Source organism: Balaenoptera ricei, chromosome 1 (assembly GCF_028023285.1).
Source record: "Balaenoptera ricei isolate mBalRic1 chromosome 1, mBalRic1.hap2, whole genome shotgun sequence".
NCBI classification, from domain to species: domain Eukaryota; kingdom Metazoa; phylum Chordata; class Mammalia; order Artiodactyla; family Balaenopteridae; genus Balaenoptera; species Balaenoptera ricei.
In genome coordinates, this window is record NC_082639.1 from 150,890,941 (window position 1) to 150,910,841 (window position 19,901).

General features: G+C 44.6%; 1 protein-coding gene across 6 annotated transcripts in view; it reads right to left on the reverse strand.

Moving 5' to 3' along the window:
- The window catches only part of PROX1 (prospero homeobox 1), a 53,491-nt gene that overhangs the window by 11,863 nt on the left and 21,727 nt on the right, over positions 1–19,901 (reverse strand). For all 6 annotated transcript variants that reach the window (XM_059938138.1, XM_059938146.1, XM_059938165.1 and 3 more), the window contains one exon: positions 18,358–18,552. In XM_059938138.1, the coding sequence (XP_059794121.1) occupies positions 18,358–18,552 (195 nt within the window). The remainder of the gene's footprint in view (positions 1–18,357; positions 18,553–19,901) is intronic.

Sequence of the window (19,901 nt, forward strand, 5' to 3'; positions counted from 1 at the left end):
AGGAAAAGCAAACTTTGGGCCAGGATTTTTGAAACTGAATTGACGTCGTGAGTTCTCTTAAGGGATAAATAATGTACTAACCATATACAGTGAGGCATTTTTCTAGACGACTTCTAAGTGTCTTTGGAGAAGTTAAAAAGAAAAAGGGCATCTGTACGTGGCTGCGTGCATGTGCACACACACAAACATCAAGATCCTAGGAAAGGAGACAAAGTTGAAGTACTTTCCCGAGCATTCATTCACCCTAGTGTGCACGTGATTCCTCTAAACAAACTCTCCCATCCCTGATGTTTGTTAAGTAAATATTGATCAAGGAGAGACATATCTCCTGACGGCAGTGGCACAAGCTGGGGACTTAGACTGCAGACAGAGTGGACTTAAATGGATAAACTCAGATGCTTTAGTAACTCCTCACTGAGATTATCAGACAAAAAGGGAAGAACAGATACGTTATTGCTGTTCCTCTCCACTGTCTCACTCTCACTGAATTCTCCTGCCAGAGGTGGAAGAGGGGAATCGCGGACCTATGAAAGATGGTGGCAAGATGCTGTGACTACGGGGTCTCCCTTAGCAGTCACACACGCATTTATCCTGTGTGTACAGCCTCAGACTAGCTGGCCCTTCAGAAGGGCAGAAAGGGTGCAGGGAATGGTGAGATTGTGTTCCAATGCCCTCTCATTATGGGGAAGGATTGGATGGGAAAACAAGCACGAATGTGCTTTGCAAAGTGTAAAACAGTATCCAAATGTAAGGTGGTGGTTAGAACCTTAAGGAGGAGTCCATCCACTTCCTAGGAGCCATTTCACTGTGATTATTAAGGGTATGCAAAGCAGTGTCTTGAGAGATGCTTTGAGGTGGTTCATGTGGCTGATTTTATTGGCCGAGTCAACACATTGAGAAAAGTTGCTTTGTGTTGCCCAAGTTTTATTTCAGTCATTTCATGATTGTGACTAGAATCCTGTCAGGGGCTGAACGGCCACATAAGCTTCCCTGGAAAGGCCAATTTTAAAATCAACTCCAGAGACTAGGTTTTGTGTATTAGGCACTGAGCACCACAGTCAAAGAGCAAGGTGTGGTATTTAAGAGTTCCTACCAAATGGCTACATGGCGTTTAAATTTTAATAGGATGCTCGCACCTCTGTTTCAAAGGACTGGAATTATTCAGGGAGCATCGGCTACAAAACTGCTTGCAGACGCTACACTGAATGAGGCCGAGGAAGATTCTGCGGCCACAACTGGGCTTCAGACTAAAGTCTCTTTGACTCTGATGCTCCAGGTGGTTTCAGCTTTCAGGGACCTTACGGGATTAGGTTAGCGTGATGCCCACACAGCTTTAGGCCTATGAGTGGGCTCACCTCCTACTTACGTGTTTTGCTACTTAAATATGTGAAGGCTAAATGCTTATAGGAAGTGGTTAGAGTTCAAGGCTATCCTTAAAACAAAACAACGAAAAAAGAACCCCCCCGCTCCGCCATGTTTCCTCCGTCTAAGCAAAGGAACACATGGCAGTAACAGTCTGTATCATTTTTTTTTTGTAAACCTTCAAAAGAACAATGTTCTGTTGAGCAAAATTCAGTAGCATTCTGTAAACATTAATTTAAGGAAATCAATAGACTCAGTGAACTAAAGCCATATTGCAAGATAAACTGGCCAGAGTGCCACTTTGTCAAATAGATTTTCGTTTTCTCGGCCTGATAAAGACAGTTTCAAAACGGGGCAAACGTGTTGCAACCAAGGTTTGAAAAGTATGTGGCCTTCAAACAGCCTGCTCATTCTTCCTACAAAGCTGGATAAACATACTTTAAAAATGATAAGATAGTTTAGAATTGATCTGGCTTTCAAATTTTACATAGGGTAGATTTCTTGGTTGTCTCACAGGAAAAGAGAAAAACAAAATAATGCGCGCGTTCAGAATAGAAAATAAATGTACTTGGGAGAAGGGGTTAAATTGTCTTGAGAAAACGAGCTCTGGGGGCAGTGTCAGTTGATGCTTGATTTTAAAAAAAGAAAGGAAGAAAGAAATCTTTATTCATGCTGACCTGATGGGCAACAGGCTTTCTTGCCAAAAATCCAAAAGCCAAACTCTCTAGTGGGTTTGGGATCAGAGGTTTCAGCGGGTGCAAGCCACTCCGTTCTGGGAGTACCATGCAATGTCAGGTTAATATGCAAGGGAGGGGCTGGGGGCGGGGAGGCCAACCTGGGGAAGGGCCGGGGAAGGACCCTGAGCGAGCGAGATCCACGCAACAGCCTCAAGGTTTCTCTCAACCAGCCTGCAAGAACTGCAGGGATAATTAGGAAAAGTGGCAAAAGGAAAGCCTGTCTCTTGTCTGTGGCCACAGCAGGGGCCTGCACTGAGCTTGTGGGAATACACTTCCAAGTGAAATTGCCCGCCATCCCCTGATGCCACACCAGCTCTTATAAATGCCGGCAAAGTGGCGCCCGGCTAGGACATGGTGCAAACAGTCCGTTGGAGGGAATGTAATAAAAAGAACGAATAGTCACATGGGAACTGCGAGGAGGGAGTTAAGGATCTACCTTGACCGGACAGTGGAACGCCATGGAAAAGAATGCCAGGCAGTGGACTCTGGTCTGCGGTGTGGCCGTATGGGCCTGGCCATCACCCCTCACACGGACTTCCCTCAACAGCACGAAGGAAGGGCCAAGGCTGCCCTGAGGAGTTTCTTTGTTTCCTCATCTGAATTTGCATCTTTTACCTTTTAAGAGTGGGTATTCACAAAATACAGAATTCACAATAAAATTCCTATACCTTTCAGATGTTGATAACATACACATTGATAAAATGTGCTGGGATTGAGCATTTTGAAAAATTGTGACTTTAGGTAATAAAAAAGACTGTCTTCACATTGATGCTACCTGTTAATAATTTGTGTATACATTTTAAACTGTGTAAACATTCCATTGGCAGCTTTGCCTATAGATACCAAGATAAATAAAACCATCTCTCCCACAGCCCCAGAAAAGGAAGTACTAGCTTGCTGGGAATGGAATGACGAATGTCTTTATAATAAACTCTATGAGGCTGTCAAAATTATTTTGTGCCGCTGAAATCTGGTTCACCAAATATACCTAAAGCGGCTAGTTTGTTTGCTCATGCTTGTCTTGGTGTTGTATGTATTAGGAAATACAATAGTTGTCATGTTATTTGTTGTAATGAGTTAAATTTTCCTTCTCTCCCAAACACGTCTTAACACATGACTCCAAGTTTAAATGAGCATCAATCAAAATAAAACAAAAACAAAATCATAGAAAAGGCATCAAAAACTAAAATCTAATATTTTCTCCCATCCTTCCACCCCCGAGAGACTATAAAGATACTCCCCCATCTTAAAAACAAGGGTGAGGGCTTCCCTGGTGGTGCAGTGGTTGAGAATCCACCTGCCAATGCAGGGGACACGGGTTCGAGCCCTGGTTTGGGAAGATCCCACATGCCGCGGAGCAACTGGGCCTGTGAGCCACAACTACTGAGCCTGCGCGTCTGGAGCCCGTGCTCCGCAACAAGAGAGGCCGCGATAATGAGAGGCCCACGCACCACGATGAAGAGTGGCCCCCGCTTGCCGCAACTAGAGAGGGCCCTCGCACAGAAACGAAGACCCAACACAGCCAAAAATAAATAAATAAAAACAGCAAAAAAAAACAAGGGTGAGCTCTCTGCTGGAATGACACATCTGGTAGGCTGTTCGGATAAGATCTGGACCGAGACTACTGCATCAAAGAAGCATAGTTTTGGAACTTCAGAACTAGAAAGGATCTCAGAGAGTTCATGTTCTACCAAAGAGAGAAAAAGCCTCAGCCAGGGGTCGGCAAACTTTTTCTATAAAGGGCTGGACAGTAAATACATAGGCTTTGTGGACTACATTTGGTCTCTGTTGCATATTCTTCTTTTTCACAATGCTTTACAAATATAAAAACCCTTCTTAGCAAGGGCCATAAAAAACAGATTCAGTGCCAGATCTGGCCTGTAGGCCAGAGTGTGCCAAACCCTGCTCTCAGCCAAACTTAAGAGCTAACCACTTTTCTGAAGGCCTAATGCTCTTTCATTCTTCTCTAATCCTGTGTCCCTCACTGGGTCAGCACACTAGTTGTTCTTGCAAGGGTAGCTGGGATCAACATACCCGAATTCAACCTACATTGTCACGCCACTCCTCAGATGCGTGTAAGGCTGGCCGTGTCTACAGGAATAGTTAATGGACCACACAGAGAGATGCGAAGAGCCAGGTGGACCTCAGTCTTGCCCTGCTTTGACAGGGAGCTTTTCGTTAGGAGCTTTCCTGCCAGCAAATATTCAAACGAACTACACGGAGGAATCTATCCCTCCTTCGTGACACAGGTAATGAATCGGCTTCGATGGAAAAATAAGCAGTATACCAGTCACTCTGCAGCCTTAACTAACTTCCCTTCAAGTCAACCCCATGAATTATGTGCCCACCGCGTCTGAGTTCAAGACAGGCTGATAGTGCTTGAAGTTTAACTTTTGCTACCATTACTGGGTGAGGCAGTAGGATAAATAGGGCCAAGCTTGCTGCCCTTCTTGGATGGGAGATTATTCAAAAACAACATGGCATCAACTCTCCAATATTGCATGAAGGAAGCTGGGGCACAGATAATCCACAGTTACTCCTGTTTCGTTGGAGAATGCATTACGTGATTGTTTTCTGCAGGGGTTTACCTTCATAATCAAGCTTTGCCCAGGCTAACATCAAAACTAGTCTGTGTGCCCTTTATTCATGTGGATGGAGCAATGTGAGTGAGAAGCCTAGGGAGAAATTGCTAGGAAGTGGGGTTGAGGCAGGACAATGAGAATAGCATTGTTCAGAGTAAGCACCAAAGAAGGCACTGGGAGATACGGATGTTAAATGAACAGAGCTTCGGAGAACACCAGGTCACGGGAGACACCGCCTCTCTGCTGACAACAGCTGATGCATCCCCAATAATATCTGGGTTGTTTTGGGAAGGGACTGGGATGAAAGGCAAAAAAGTCAGAAAAATTCTGCTTTGTGTTCTAGGGAACTCTATGGGTTTCTCCTCCAGGATTACCCTTTGCAAAACTAAGTATGAGCCGTATTTCAAAAGCAACCTAAGAGTTTTGTGAAGGGCTTTGACATTCCTTTTTCAAGAAAGGTAAATATCTTGGAAAGTCAGAGAAACAGATTCCAGAAGGGCCCCGGGAGCCTTTGGAAGTCCTCTCGAACACCTCATGGGTCCTACCGACACCTCATGGGTCTTGAGGTAATGTTTGCGGTGGGAAGACTTAGGATGCTGTTGAGACCTGGGACTGGCCCTGCTGAAAGGCAGGGTCAGGAGTCTACATACAAATTATTTTGTACACCTTCAGGTCATTTAAGATGATAAATCTTTGGGAATTCCCTGGCAGTCCAGTGGTTAGGACTCCACGCTTTCGCTGCTGAGGGCACGGGTTCAATCCCTGGTTGGGGAACTAAGATCCCGCAAGCTGCGCAGCACAGCCAAAAAAAAAAGATGATAAATCTTTGAAAAATACTCTCTGTATTAAAGGAAGTACAGTGGCCTTGAAAGCATAGCTGACTTCTGCTTTTGATCATGCCTCTGCCTTCACCCCTACTCAAACCCCCATATCTGTTCTTAGTGAATATATTACCTTTTACTAAAAGTCATTTTTAGTACCAGATTTTATTTTCCACCGTTAAGGTCGCCTTAAAAAAAAAACAGAGGTTGGGTACAATTACCGTAAGAAAGATAGAAAAAACATATCCAAGTGACCTGTGTGAGGATTTGATACCTCCCAAACACAAACTTGTACATACAAAATCCCAGTGGAAAAGACATTCCTGATTGATTACTATCATTTGGGACGTGCTTAAAGGGAAGGGTGATGTTGCTTTTACAAAAACTACCAACCAAGCCTAGTAGTGACGGTAGTTATACCATCTAAAACAATGAGTTCTGTCTCGAGAGAGGGGAGATGTTGTATAGCCTACAGAAGTTAATACGTATTACACAGGCCGATTGCCTGGGCTGAGTTGTGGCCTCGGTGGAATGTGTGTGGGGACAGGTATACAGGCTCTCTGTTAGTTTGTTCAGGTCCATATCGTCTCCTAGAAAACCCACAGGCATGAGGGCTTCTCGGATGAATGACCTCACTGTTTGGCTGCCCTAGCCACCACAACAAAGTGAGCAGCAAATATAATGCCAATAAATTGTCTATGAATTTGAAAAATTCGCCTCTATAATCCCAGCAAGGGAGTTGCCACATCTCCAAGGGCACTGTTAAAAGATCTGCAAAGAGGACCATGGGAGAACACTAAACTGGGCACCCTGGAGATTTTTACTGAGATAATTAAGCCACAGCAGCACCCCAAGGGTGGAAGTGGTTCCACCTGGTTGCCATCTGTATTCCCAGGGTCTCCACAGTCACTGCTTAAAGCTTTGCATCCTGCACAGGACTTATGTAGAGAAGGCAGAATGTCTTCTGTTCTAGAATCGCAGAATTTCAGAGCTAGAACAAAGCTCTGTCTTGAATCTTATCACTTTACAGGTGAACAAAGTGGAGCCCACAGAGGCAGGTGTTGCCAGGGGCAGACCCTCCAATCTGGGGCTCCTTCCACACTACCCTGTCATCTCGTGGCTGCCCTTCTCATCTGACCCATGACTCCAGAAGCCCGGAGCTGTTCCGGGCTGCTGTCATCTTTATAGCCAACCCTGGGGCAGGAGGAATCACTTTCTCTTTTCAAAACCAGTTTTGCACTGACTCTTTGTCCCAATTCTAACGGGAGCTCTCTGTTTGCTCTTCTGTTTGTTTGTTTTCCTGTTTAGGGTCAGCAGGAAATGATGCAAGAGTTGGATTACTGACAGTGGCGACAAGGTAACTTTTCTTTGGCTTGACAAATGAATGAAAGCAAATGCTTATATAGCGCTGACTTTGTGCTAACATATTCATGGGCATTCATTTAATTCTCACAACAACTCTGTGAGGTAGGCACTATCATTTCCCCCATTTTACAGATGAGGACACTGAGGCAGGCACAGAGAGGGTAAGACACTTGCCAAGGTTTCACTGCTAGAAAGTGTCAGCGCTGGGATTTGATCCCAGGGACTCGTTCCAGAAACCATGCTCTTAAGTTCTACACTATTATTAGTCCAGGACCATTGACATTGGAAAGACTCCCCCAAAGGAAGTCCCTTTTAAGATCTCAAGGTGACGTTTTTATATAAAATTATACCTACTTGTAAGTGAACATTTTGTTTCCTGCTTGAGAATAATACAGAGATCAGAGCTTTCTTGCCTTAGTTGTCATTTTTATAGACTCAAGCCCAAGGCTAAGGCTGTGTCTTCATGATGTCAAACACTCCAATACGTTATCTACAAAAACACTGAAAACATCTGCACAGCAGGGTGGATCTGTGCAATTTTTACTTGGCTGGATATGTTCTGTAGACACAATCAGATTTGCAAGAATACTTGCCAAGGGTCTCATAAATTGGTCTCATAGGATCATTTTAACCAGTAAGTGCTACTGAGATGCTAGTCAAGAAATCCAGCTTCTGAGGATGAACTTTGGGGGCAATCAAAAAAGTCGCATTGGAGGTGTATGTGAGGTATAAAACCCGTGATGTGGCCGCCCACTGGAATTCTGCCCTGTTGTCCTGTAATTGTAACTGTCCCTCAGGAAAACATGGTCCTGCCGGAAGAGCATTACAGAAGGGCTGCTAAAATGATCAAGCACAGCCCACTTACTGTATGAGATTAGACTTTTAAAAAGGATTAGAGCTCCTTAATCTGGAGAGATGAAGATTAAGAGGGAGTAATGATCAAAGTCTATAAAATCAGAGAGGAAATGGAGAATATGGCCCCAGTCCTGTTCACAAATCCCAGGATATTCTAACAAGGGATATCCCTTTGGAGTTCCAGGGAAATCACTTTAACAGCCATACAAAGAAGATACTATTTTCACAGCAGGTAAGAAATTTAGAGAATTACTACCTTGAGAAGTGGTGTATTCTGAGAATGGAGTTACATTCTTAAAAAGGTTTAAATAAACCCAGGGGTGATAAAACCATAATGATCTAAAAATGGCAGGTTAGGAATGTTCTGGGGACATCCTGAGTCTTTTGAAAATGATGCAATCAGTGACAGGTACCCGCCTCTCTCTACATGCTCCCTGCCCAGGGCTGGTGGCCTACTGATCTGGCCACCTCTGTCCTCACTTTGTTACCTGGCTTGTTCCTAATATTCAGAACAGGGGTCAATGACTCGTAAGCTCAGAAACCTAGTACAAAACAGCAACTCGGGCTTCCCTGGTGGCGCAGTGGTTGAGAATCTGCCTGCTAATGCAGGGGACACGGGTTTGAGCCCTGGTCTGGGAAGATCCCACATACCGCAGAGCAACCAGGCCCGTGAGCCACAACTACTGAGCCTGCGCGTCTGGAGCCTGTGCTCCGCAACAAGAGAGGCCGCGATAGTGAGAGGCCCGTGCACCGCGATGAAGAGTGGCCCCTGCTCGCCGCAACTAGAGAAAGCCCTCGCACAGAAACGAAGACCCAACACAGCCAAAAATAAATATAAAAATAAATAAATAAATAAAAAAGATTACTATTAAAAAAAAAACAACAAAAAAAAACAGCAACTCATTCCTCGGAGGGGGTTTTCTTTAATCCTTGCCAGGGTCTTTGTCCTAGGATTCCGAATTAGAATTCAGGACAATGATCTGACCATGCTTCCCATAAAAATATGAACTTACTCCTTTCAGTAGACCTTAAAATTAAAATCTACATTTTACTCAAACAGAGGGACATTGGAAACATCTTATGTTGCAGTGGTGGGGGGATAGAACTGGTTAAACTCTCTATTGGAGAAGCTGCTAACACAGATCAATTAATTCACATTTAAGGGGAAATTAAACATACCGATTATGTAGTACCCATCACAGCCCAAGATATTAAGCTCTAAAATTTACTGCAGTTAATGTAGAAATCAGCACACCTTAACAAAAGCTGTGGCTCCGTCAAATATATAGAATAAAACTTGAGAGAAATGTTTTAGCTCGTTTCCAAAACAGCCACGTGTTCGTCACTTTCAATATCTAATAATAGGTCATTGTTGGGGAGCCAAAGGCAGCCAAAAATAAATAAATTTAAAAAAAAAAGGTTATGACAGCAGGAGGAGGGAGCAGGGGATTTTGAGAGGGGGTAGAGTGCAGACGAAGATTCCATGCAGAGAAAAAGAACCTTCAGATGACTATAACATGCTCAGCGAGGCATGAAGAATATTTTCTGTACTCACATTTTAGACTGCTTGCTGAAGATTGGTAATACGTGGCAATGTGCAGAAGGAAATAAAAGAGCCAAGGAGAGGGAAGGGGCTGTGGGAGAAAGGCATCCATCTCCAAGCAATGTCTAATAACTCCTCATTCTAACCCTAAGTACCATTGTAAGTTGGGAGCAATCCTGTGGTATCTTTTCAAACCGCAAGTTTGAAAACGTTAGTCCTCACGTTGGGGAGATATTCAGAATCACTATTCGTTTGGGGAGGAGAAAAGTAGGAAGGTGGGAAGGGGTGAGGATGGGTTAAGGGGTAAAGAGTCGCCTTGTTTCGCGTCGTACACTTTCAAGGGCTCTGGGCAAAAACACTGGGACATCTGGAGTTCAGAAGTCGAGGAAAATGGGGAAGAACCAGGAAGATGAATACGCGATCATCAGCTACACAAAAGAACGGAGCAGAAAGAAGCCTGGATTTGGGCACTCGCGTCTGGCAAGGAGGCCGCCAGCAGGGCTAATGAAGCATTTGTGGTGCAGGACGATTGCCAGCGCAACAAAGAAGATGTGCTTGGGCTCTGCAGATGTGCCAGGGCCCCCAGAGCAAAATAATGACATAATCACCATCAGTGTCACAGACCAGACTGTACACAAGGTGACAGGGGAGCAGGGGGGCTGTAATACACACACGGGGAGGACTCGCCAGGGCCCACGGCGTCTGCACCCTGAGGCCTGGGATGCAGGCAGGACTACCTGCCCACCTCTCTCTAGCTGTATCTCGCATCCTAAAGTGAGGCTTGTTCCCCACCATTGGTGGCTGTGTTTTATCCAATCCCAGCTACTCCTGAAGAGGCCACAGAAATCTGAAAAGCTTACGAGAGATTCAGACTGGTTGGAAAAGGCTGGAAAAAGAGAAGGAAGGGGAGAAACGGAAGGAAAGAGTTTTGAGTCAAACTCCCTGTGATTCTGCTAAGTTCTGTGCTCCAACTTCCACGAGCCCGACCCTAGCCATACAACCCGAGGGACAAACATTAGCATGAGTGTCAAGGTTTCCTGCTGCAAAGAAAATGCAAGAAATATTTGGGGGCGCCTGGGAGGGAGGATCACACAGTAGCAATAAATGGTCCACCTCAAAGCGAGCACGAAAACAACAGGAAGGCAGGAGGGAGCTGCCCCTGCCCATTTTAAACAAGGTCTCTCAGCTGGCCTCGGCACCTGCCCTGGCTCCGGCTTCGTAAGGTGGGTGTGTTAGTACAGCTGTCTGGCTTTTAAGTGACTTTTGTCAGTTTGAAAGTGAAAAGTCTGTTTGAGGAGCTGAAAGAACAATAGCCCAGAGGCCGGAAGAAGGGCTGGCAACACAAAGGACTTAGACTACACTACTGTCCCTTTTCATTGCTTCTAATGAAAGATTCATAAGAATAACTTTAATTTTTTATGATCCCCTTTTTGGTATGACTCTATTCGTTGTGTCAACTTCCAGATCCAGGTTCTCTTTAAATAGCAAAGGGTCTGTGGTGAAAGTGTCTTCAAAGAGCAACAGGGACAGAATAGATTCTGGCCATCCTGTAGGCCCATTTCTCCAGAAGACGCTGCTCTCAGGGACACAGAAATGCTCTTTAAATACGGTTTCCTTCTGCCTTGAGGTCTCCGTGAACACTGCAGGGAAGCGATCTTAAACCTCTCTAACGTGCTAGTTCAACTGCTCCTAGGAAGAACGATTCTATTTGTTTTCTTGGCTTCACTCTATTTAACAGGAACAGTGGTATAATCATCATTAATCGCTCTCTTTTCCCTTTACTTTTCAAATAGCTGTCTCCATAGTGCATCTTTATTTGGTATCTCAGCCAAAAGGGCAGGGGTGGGGGGGGGGGGGCGGCGGGGAACAGGTTGTATTTGTTTTATGTCCTGTTACCAAATAGCACTGAAGACTGGCTTGAGGCAATCGCTGAAGGTGAAACAATATTTTAAAACGAGGATGATCTACTTTCAAGAACCAAAGTCCTACGCTTCATCAAAAGAATGTTTGCAAAAACACTCATTCTGGCAAATGTACACTGAAGTGGTTAAGAGAAGTGAGTGCATAATCATTTCATTTTCTGCCCTATGGCTGAAAAAGAACCAAACAGTTAAAAGTGCAATAAAATCCTGGGGGCGGGGCTGGGGTGGGATGGGGTGAGGAAATGTGATTTAAAATGTTATCTGCCACGTGAAAAGGGATCACCAACTTTTGAACAAGCCTGGGGTTCGCTCAATGAGTTTGTTTAATCTAGGCGAAATAAACAGGCTGCTTTTCAAAAGGTGGTTAGACCTGCAGACATTTAATCCAGGATGGGCTGAACACAATGATACCGACCCACTGAAAGCTCCAACCACCACCGGCAGCTCACAGCAGAGGATGGGCTCTCTTTCTCCTATTGATAACCCTTTGTGGGGCACAGAGAAAGAGGCGAGGCGACGAGAACTGAACGTCAGACAATGGCCATCATGCCACACACTGTCTCTGAACTTTCCTCGTCTCTGAAGGACAATTAATTATGAAGGCCTTAGGGGTAGGTCGAAGCAAGGGAAAAACCCAATGCTGTCCCAGCAGTGGCCACGGCTGCCACCTCTGTGTTTGCTAAATGGCTTTGCCTGTTGGGGTACAGCCACCAAGAGAGCCAATAGATCACTGGGCGGGGGGGAGGTGTGGGAGGAAAGCAAAAGATTTTTTTGTGTGTGCGCCTGCCCTTGTATAATTCTATTCTCACTGTGAACTCATCCATACACAAAACACAAGGACAATTTTTTTTTTTTTTTTAAAGAGAGAAAAGCCACAGGGTAGGTTGCAGCAGAAACGGCCTCTCAGTGGTGTGTTAAAAAGGATGGTCTTTTCACCAAATCATTTCACAGAGGCAAAACAGACAAACACAAAGAGTTGAGACTTTTTCTCTGACATTAAATGGAGTAACTGATAAGGTCAGACATATGATACCTAAAGACATGAATCTGTGAACTCTTGAAGTCAAAGGGCCTCTCTGTGCCGAGGAACAATCTTTCAAAGGAAATAGATCATAGAACTCCACTGAATCTGCTTTAAACTTTATGAAGCAGGAGGAGAAAAAGCTCTAAGTAGGGAAGCTTGACAGAAGAGCCTTGAACTATTTTCTGAAGGAAAGATGAGACCCTCCCTAGGCTGCCACAAAACATCTTTTTTTTTTTTTTTTTTCTAAAGGCTCCTCTGAACTTTGATACCAAGACACTGCCATTGAAAGCTGTATAATTATGTGCTATAGCCACTGTAGAAAATGCTTTGTTCCCCCCAACAAAGGACAATAAGCAAAGTAAAGCGACATTACACTGTATCTTTTTCTTTAAGAATGTTGAGAAAGGTCATGGAATGCTATAACTAATAAAGCTGTTGAGTAAGGAGGTTTTAACGTTGATCTTACTGTGCCTGAATGTAACCCAATGACAAAAAAGACACAGGGCGCTAAAAAATGCAATGACATTACCAAATAGATGATAAATCAATGGGCCTGCTTCATTATACTGATCAACACCTTGAATCCCAAATGGACAGCGGTGCAAAAATGAAGCTTCAGGCATGCCTGTGCCTGAGGGCACCCTGTGCCCTCCCCCACCCCTGCCAACCCCCCCTTCCCCCACCCAGCCTGGCGTCTTTACTGCTCCCTCCTTCAAATTTCAGGCAATCATTCTGTACAAGGAATATGTTCCCAGACAGCCATGTGTGTACATATATTTAGAGAACATTCATTTAGTCTCTTAAAAGATCAATTTGGCTTGTCAACGGGGGGACTGACAGGGAAAGAAATGGTAAAGATTTCTTTTCCTCCTCGCCACCCACCAAGAGTGTGTCGTGTGATCGTTTAAATGGCACCTTGGCTTTGAGGCCAAAAGACTGCCAGAGCAGTAAAAGGGTTTCCCTCCTGTGCCAGTTTTCCAAATGATCACTCATATTTAAGTATCTATTTGGAGCCGAGGGAAGCGCTCCCTAAATCCACCTGTCCTCATTTTTCTTTAAAGAGGTGACAGGGCGAATGAAAGACTTCCAAATATATTAAATCTTCTTAAACGCGCGTCGTGTGGAAAGCGGGAGTGGGCTGGGCACGGGGGTGAGCCTGGTGGAGGAAGTAGATGCACTATATGTGTTTAAGTGTCATGTGTTTGGGTGGGTGTGTGCGTGGGGGGATGTGAGGAGTGCTGCCTTTTCATTTTCTCGTTCTAAGAGGAGAGTGAGAAGACACAGAGAGAGGCCTGCAGAAGTACCCTTCTTACCTGTCATGTGACACCTAGAGAAAAGTCAAACCACAGGCTCCACGATGGAGCGTCTGCCCCGTGAGTTATTAGTATCTTAGGAAATGACATTTACAAGCCCGCTAATCAATGAATCAAGTTCTCTTTTCTATTTGTTTCTAAGCCTTCCATCCAAAACCCTGGGTCTTTATGGAAGGCAAGGGAAGTTAGTCACTCCTCCTGCGAGTTTGGACCCTGCCCGAGGTTAACTGGCTAGCCACTAATGGCCCACGGGGGACGCCTGGTTGACCATGGCGGGGGAAGAGCTAGCTCATGGGAATGGAGAAGGAGAAGGAGTGTTCAGGGCAGTCTTGGAAATTGATCGTGAGCCTTGCCTTCTTTCCTGCCCCAGTTGTGAGGGAAACAAGAAAAGCAATACAGTCCAAGGCACATGCCCCTACGGTCAGAAGGATCAGCCCAGATGAAGGTGCCTGCTACATTCTCTCCCCAACCTCCACGCAGGCCAGCCCAGACCCCAATCTCTGGGTCATCCTGCCTTTCTCAGCGGCCAGCCTACCTCAGTCAACCTAGGGTAGTGGTCTTCCGGCTCCATGAGCAGTGCGTTTAACCTTTGTGACTTACACAGATCGGTTGCCTTAGTCGAGTTCTCTGCAAAAACGTGTAAACCTGCCTTGGAAACTGACAGCACGCATTGCCTTCTTTCCTTGCCACAGTTGTGAGGGAAACAAAAGTAATAAAATTCAACTCCTATGCCCCTGAAGTCAGAAGTATCAGTGTGATTTAAAAACTGGGAAGGAATCCCAAACCTCCTTTCCCTCCCTATAAAAATCAATTTTGGAAGCTCTTCAAAATGAAGTGAGAATGAAGCATGGAAATATATACCATAACACCTGGAACGACAAATTTATTGTTACCATTCTCATTTAACGTGAGAAGCGGAAGTTAAAAATGCGGCCTGTCGCTGAACGTGCCTCTCTGAACACCTTCACGGACTCGTGTTGGGAGGGAGATGCCTGACCCCTGTCCTGTAGCCAACTTTCTTCCCTTGAGCACAAGCTGAAAGCGTGGTTCATCCCCCCCTACCCGCCCCCTTCAGTGTCTTCTTCCACATCCCCTGGGTCTTCTCAAGCTCTCACCACCCCAAGTCTGAATGCCGTGCCAAGAATCTTGGCAATTGTGTAAACTGATACAAAAGGCAGAACAGGCTCTCCTGTCACTTAGAAGGTTCTGACTCATACAAGCCAGGAAATGCGCAGGGTCTAGAAGAGCAGGGAGATGCAAGCCACTCCCTCTGCACTAGTGATAAACCTTCCCCATCTGCTTTATTTTCCCGCAGGCCAGGGGTCAGCAGCCACTCCAGCCTTGAGAGCCATCAGCAGCAGGGGCTGGAGGGGGGTGGTGCTTAGCAGTGACAGAGGTGCCACCAGCAAGCTTATGACAGAGGCAGAGATGGAGCAGAAAGCTGAGAAAAGACAAGGGTAGGAGGAGGGAAAGAAGGAAGGAGAAGGTAGCAAAGGACAGAAAAGCGTTAGCCTCACCCTCGCTCTCTCTCTCTGGCTCCCCTGTTCCCACCCATTTAGAACTACTTTAAAAACAGTATAAAGCTTTAGGCAAGCTGAAGTATTTCTTGTATTAATATCCATATCATTAGTACTCACATTAAATTAGTTAATATTGGTAGACCACTTAGAAGAGTGCCCAGAACATACTAAACAGTCAATAAATGTGAGCTATTTTATCATTGCTACAAACCACTGATTAACTGATTGAGAAATTTTAAAATGCAATCAAGAAGACGTTTTATTATTCGGCCAGCCAATAGTTGGTTTAATATATTCCTTTAAATTGATTGGATCTTTGGGCATCATGTAGGCATAACTTCGGTCTCTCTACTAGGCCCCATCTCTGTTTAAAAATTTAAAAATAAACCAGGTGTACAGGTCTCTACTTTGCCATCTTCTTCACTTGCTCATTTTAGGCTACAGGTTCACTTGACTTGCCCTTCAGGGGAGAAACTTAGATGCAAAAGTCAAGCAGTGCATGCAATAGCAGCTGAGGTATCAGATAGAGGTGCTGGGTCTACTTCTGGCTCAAAGCCACGGTCCACACCGGAAGAGCAACAATGATAAGATCAGTGGCTTTTTTTTTTTTACAAATTTATTTATTCATTTTTGGCTGTGTTGGGTCTTCGTTGCTATGTGTGGGCTTTTTTTAGCCACAACTACTGAGCCCGCGTGCCACAACTACTGAAGTCTGCGCGCCTACAGCCCCTGCTCTGCAACAACAGAAACCACCGCTATAAGAAGCCCGCGCACTGCAACGAAGAGTAGCCCCCACTCGCCGCAACTAGACCAGTGGCTTTCTAAGCATCTCACTTAAGCACTGACCTCCATGCACAAAGGCACAGAAAAGAAGGATCATCTTATCTGAAGCTTTTATTAGTAAGTGCCCCAAACTGAGAGGCTAAATTAAAAACTATTTCATGATATTAGGATCATACGTGGTGGTAGGGGTGTGTATGTGCATATCTGTGGGTAAGTGGAGGGGGCAGGGCAGAATCCAGCTCCTGCTTTGTTCTCAGCACATTTCCGGAAAGAGCCTAGTTTTTACCGAAGGAGGAATAAGGCCCAGAATAGTCCAATAACTTGTCTGAAGTCACATGAGAAGTGACAAAATTGCTCCCTGGGCCCCATACTCTTTGCACTGAAGCAGTCTTAAAATAGACACTGCAGATAAAGGAGAGGTGGCCTGGCTGGAAGTGGATATGATTCACAAAGAGAGGAATATCAGATGTTAATCATATTAAAGGAGGATTTAGATGATGCTAAATGGAGCAGCTTGTTGGGTATCTCTTGATTCCAGCCATCCCCTGTTTGTGTCATTTTGGCCCTTGCGCTGAGTAGGGGATTAAAACCAACCAGGTAAGGTTTAAACGACCCTAAAAAGTCCTAATGGGCACTGTCAGGGTTTGTTCTCTTGAGTATGTTCCTCGGCAAAAATGCACAAACCATCCCATGGATCTCGGGCAATTCTTTTATGAAGCTCGACGCATGCTGCCAAACGAATATTTATCATAATAAACTGTAATTAGTTCACTAGCACACCGTTGAATTCTCTTAGCTCAAAGTTGACAGCAATAGACTTATCAGAAAGGGGGTGGGGAGAAGTGAAGCTTTTAATAAGATTTCTTTAAAATGTGTAGCCATCGTCATCATGCAGGGGAAACGGGTTCGATCCCTGGTCAGGGAACTAAGATCCTGCATGCCACAAAGTGTGGCCAAAAAAAAAAAAAAAGTTTAGCCATTGTCACATTCTTCAGCTTTAGAAGAAATCTGCTAGAGTGTTCTGTCGAAACAGTAAACCAGTGCTCTATTCCAACAGAGACTTTAAAATACTGAAGCAGTAAGTACAAGAAGGATCCTCACTTTTAATGTGTTTGGCCAAAGAAAAACTTTGCTTATAACCCATTTGGCAAGAAAAATACATTGGTATTGGATAGCAAAGAGAAATTGGTGGCTTGCAATATAAACACTCCAACTTTCAAGGAAAAACCATGACTTTCCCGCTGCTAAACTTCCCCATTCAGTTCTTCACAAGCCACAAAAACTGATCTGCTAAGACCACTGGGAGAAGGGTCCCCAAAGGAATGGGCAAGCAGCGGGGGGCAGTGGGGGTCAGGTCATTATTGACAAGGCCAGACCAAGGTGGCCCTCTCTCCTTTGACACTGAGAACTTTGTGGGCATTTGGGGGTACCTATCTGCGTAAGGAAAGCAAGAATATTAACATAAGGTCTGCGCACGAGCAGATGTGGGGGAAAAAATTCTCCTCCTCAAGGTACTACAAGAGAAGGACCACCTTTGTCAAGCCACAGCCTGTCCATTCTCATCATCAGAGGTTCAGCCTGCAGAACCCTTCCCACATTCCCACTTCCAGCCATCATTGCCCCAGTCAGCAGGGCTCAGCAAAATGCTTTTGTGGGTACTGGGAGATTCGCTAGTGTTGTCTCATGGAAAGTCATCATGTTCAATGAAAAATGCTTGCTGAGGCACCACATCAGCCAGTAAAGAAATGCCTTACTCATAACCACACATCTCTTATTGTTGCATAGATACGGCTTTCTGGGAATCATCTATACTGCTTCATATGTGCCTGGAATATGCAGGTTGCAGACGCATACAAGTATGTATAAGACCGTATGAATGAAGAGCAGCAAGCTCGTGAAGCTGCACGTATGCAAAATGAACACACAAGGTTGTCCTCCCAAAAGAACAAAAACAGAAACAAACGAACAAAGATGTCCATGGGTCTCTTATAATAGGTACTTGGTAAATTCTCACACCATTTCTTCCAGAAAGGAAATGAATGCTGATGAAAGTTTGAAACCATGGAATCACTTCCCCATCAATCTTTCTAGACTTTTTAAGAAAACAGCTTTTGAAGCTACCACTGAACACAGCATATGTCAACTCAATCCACATGCCAGAACCTAAATGTGAAAAAGGCCTATTGGGGTAGGGACCTCTTCTCTGGAAAGGGAATCACTCTGTGTGTGTTCCTTGCTGCCGTTTCTTTGGATTCGCCAGTTCCCTCTTGTGTGGCCACATGGGTCTTCCAAGCAAGCAGCAGAGGCGGGGGATGGGAAAGGAAACGGAAGTGGGTCAGCTCCCAGGACTCTGACGGGACCCACGGGGGGCTCTTCATTGCCACTTGACCTCTTACCCTACTGGGGGATGCTTGTGTGAGATACCAAAGCAAAAAAAAAAAAAAAAAAAAGACAGATTTGGGGCATTTCTAAAGAAAATAATTTTTTTTTTAAAAAGGGAGATGACCGAAAAACAAAGATGAGTTCCTACCTCAAAGTCATTTGCTTTATTGTAGTGCATGTTCAGAGCCCTGTACAGCTCACAGTCTCTGGTTATAGACAGCTCTTCAGTACTGGTGACCCCATCGTTGATGGCTTGACGCGCATACTTCTCCATCTGAATGTAGTAAAACTCACGGAAATTGCTAAACCACTTGATGAGCTGAGAGGTAATGCATCTGTTGAACTGTTAAATTTAAATGTTGAAAAGGATAAGAACATTGCCATTTTTCTTCATTCATTCTTTAAGCATTTGAAGAATTTTTAAAGTTCCCCTCCCTTCCTTACTTGGAAAGGTATGTTTTTAATTCCACCAAAATGGTGGCAAGAGTGGCAAGAGCAATGATATACTTACGGGATATTATAAAACCGACTAACGATGGAAACTGCGTCACGACCCTCCACATCTCAAATGGAAACCTCATGTTCTAAATCTGATTTTCCTTAAGCTGAATATCTTATTTGAAACGTTGTTCTTCATCTTTCAGTAGAACAAACTGCGTTTGTATACTTCTTATGGAAATTCGTTCAAGCCATAGAATCCTGGGAAGTCGTTATATTCAAGTACCAGAGATGGTGAGTCACATGACTTCACCACTAGCATGATTTTTTTTTTTTAAAGAGAATTTGTGTCACCACATGACAATCTCATTCAATGCTGGAAAATGGCTTTCACACAAAAGGGGAGGAATCTGGCACTTGCTTAGTTTTTGGTAATGGGTGATCCCCGTGGCCATCGGCTATGATTCCACTTAATGTCTGCACCCGGTACTCACGGCTGGTGCTGTCTGGTCAAACCTCCGTACCTGTTCATACACTTCCTACAGCCAGCACTGGAGAGGAGCCATGCCCCCTTCCCACTGGAGTCTATGCAGTTTGGGAGGTGTGCTTAAGACACAGTCCACAGACAGCATAGACAGAATCTTTATTACATTTTTTTTAAATGCCAAGTTACAACAACATGATTAGGCTTTAAAACTTTGTTTACCAAGGTTTCCCGATGACCTTTTAAATGAAGATGTCTTCCTGGATTCACTGCAAGTGATACCACTCTTATTGACAGTCCTCTGTGCACGTAAAGGACAGATGCATCTCAACTTGCCAAGTCAAAACCAATAAATCCATAGCTTTATATCAGGCAGGCTGACAGACAACCCCCTGCCTTTTGTCATCACAGGCATTCCCTTCCCTGGGCCCCCAGAAAAAGATGTACATTCATCAAAAATCAACAAAGACCACTTATCAAACACTGGCCATGAGAACATCCAGACTCCAACAAGATGACAGCTAAAGTGTGTATCGGGGCTGTAATTACTACACAGAAAGTTGTTTCTATACCAGCAAAGATAATAAATGAATGAAAATTTATGGCAGAGAATGGAAGTAACAAGGAAACAGAAGCAGGGAGACTGGTGTTTCTCCCAAAAGGCCAACTTGCATCATAATTGCCATGGAGTTGCAAGGGCCCTTACAGATAATTGACCAGAAAATGATTAAGTCATCAGCAAATCGCTTCTGCTTGCTAGAGTTCAAACA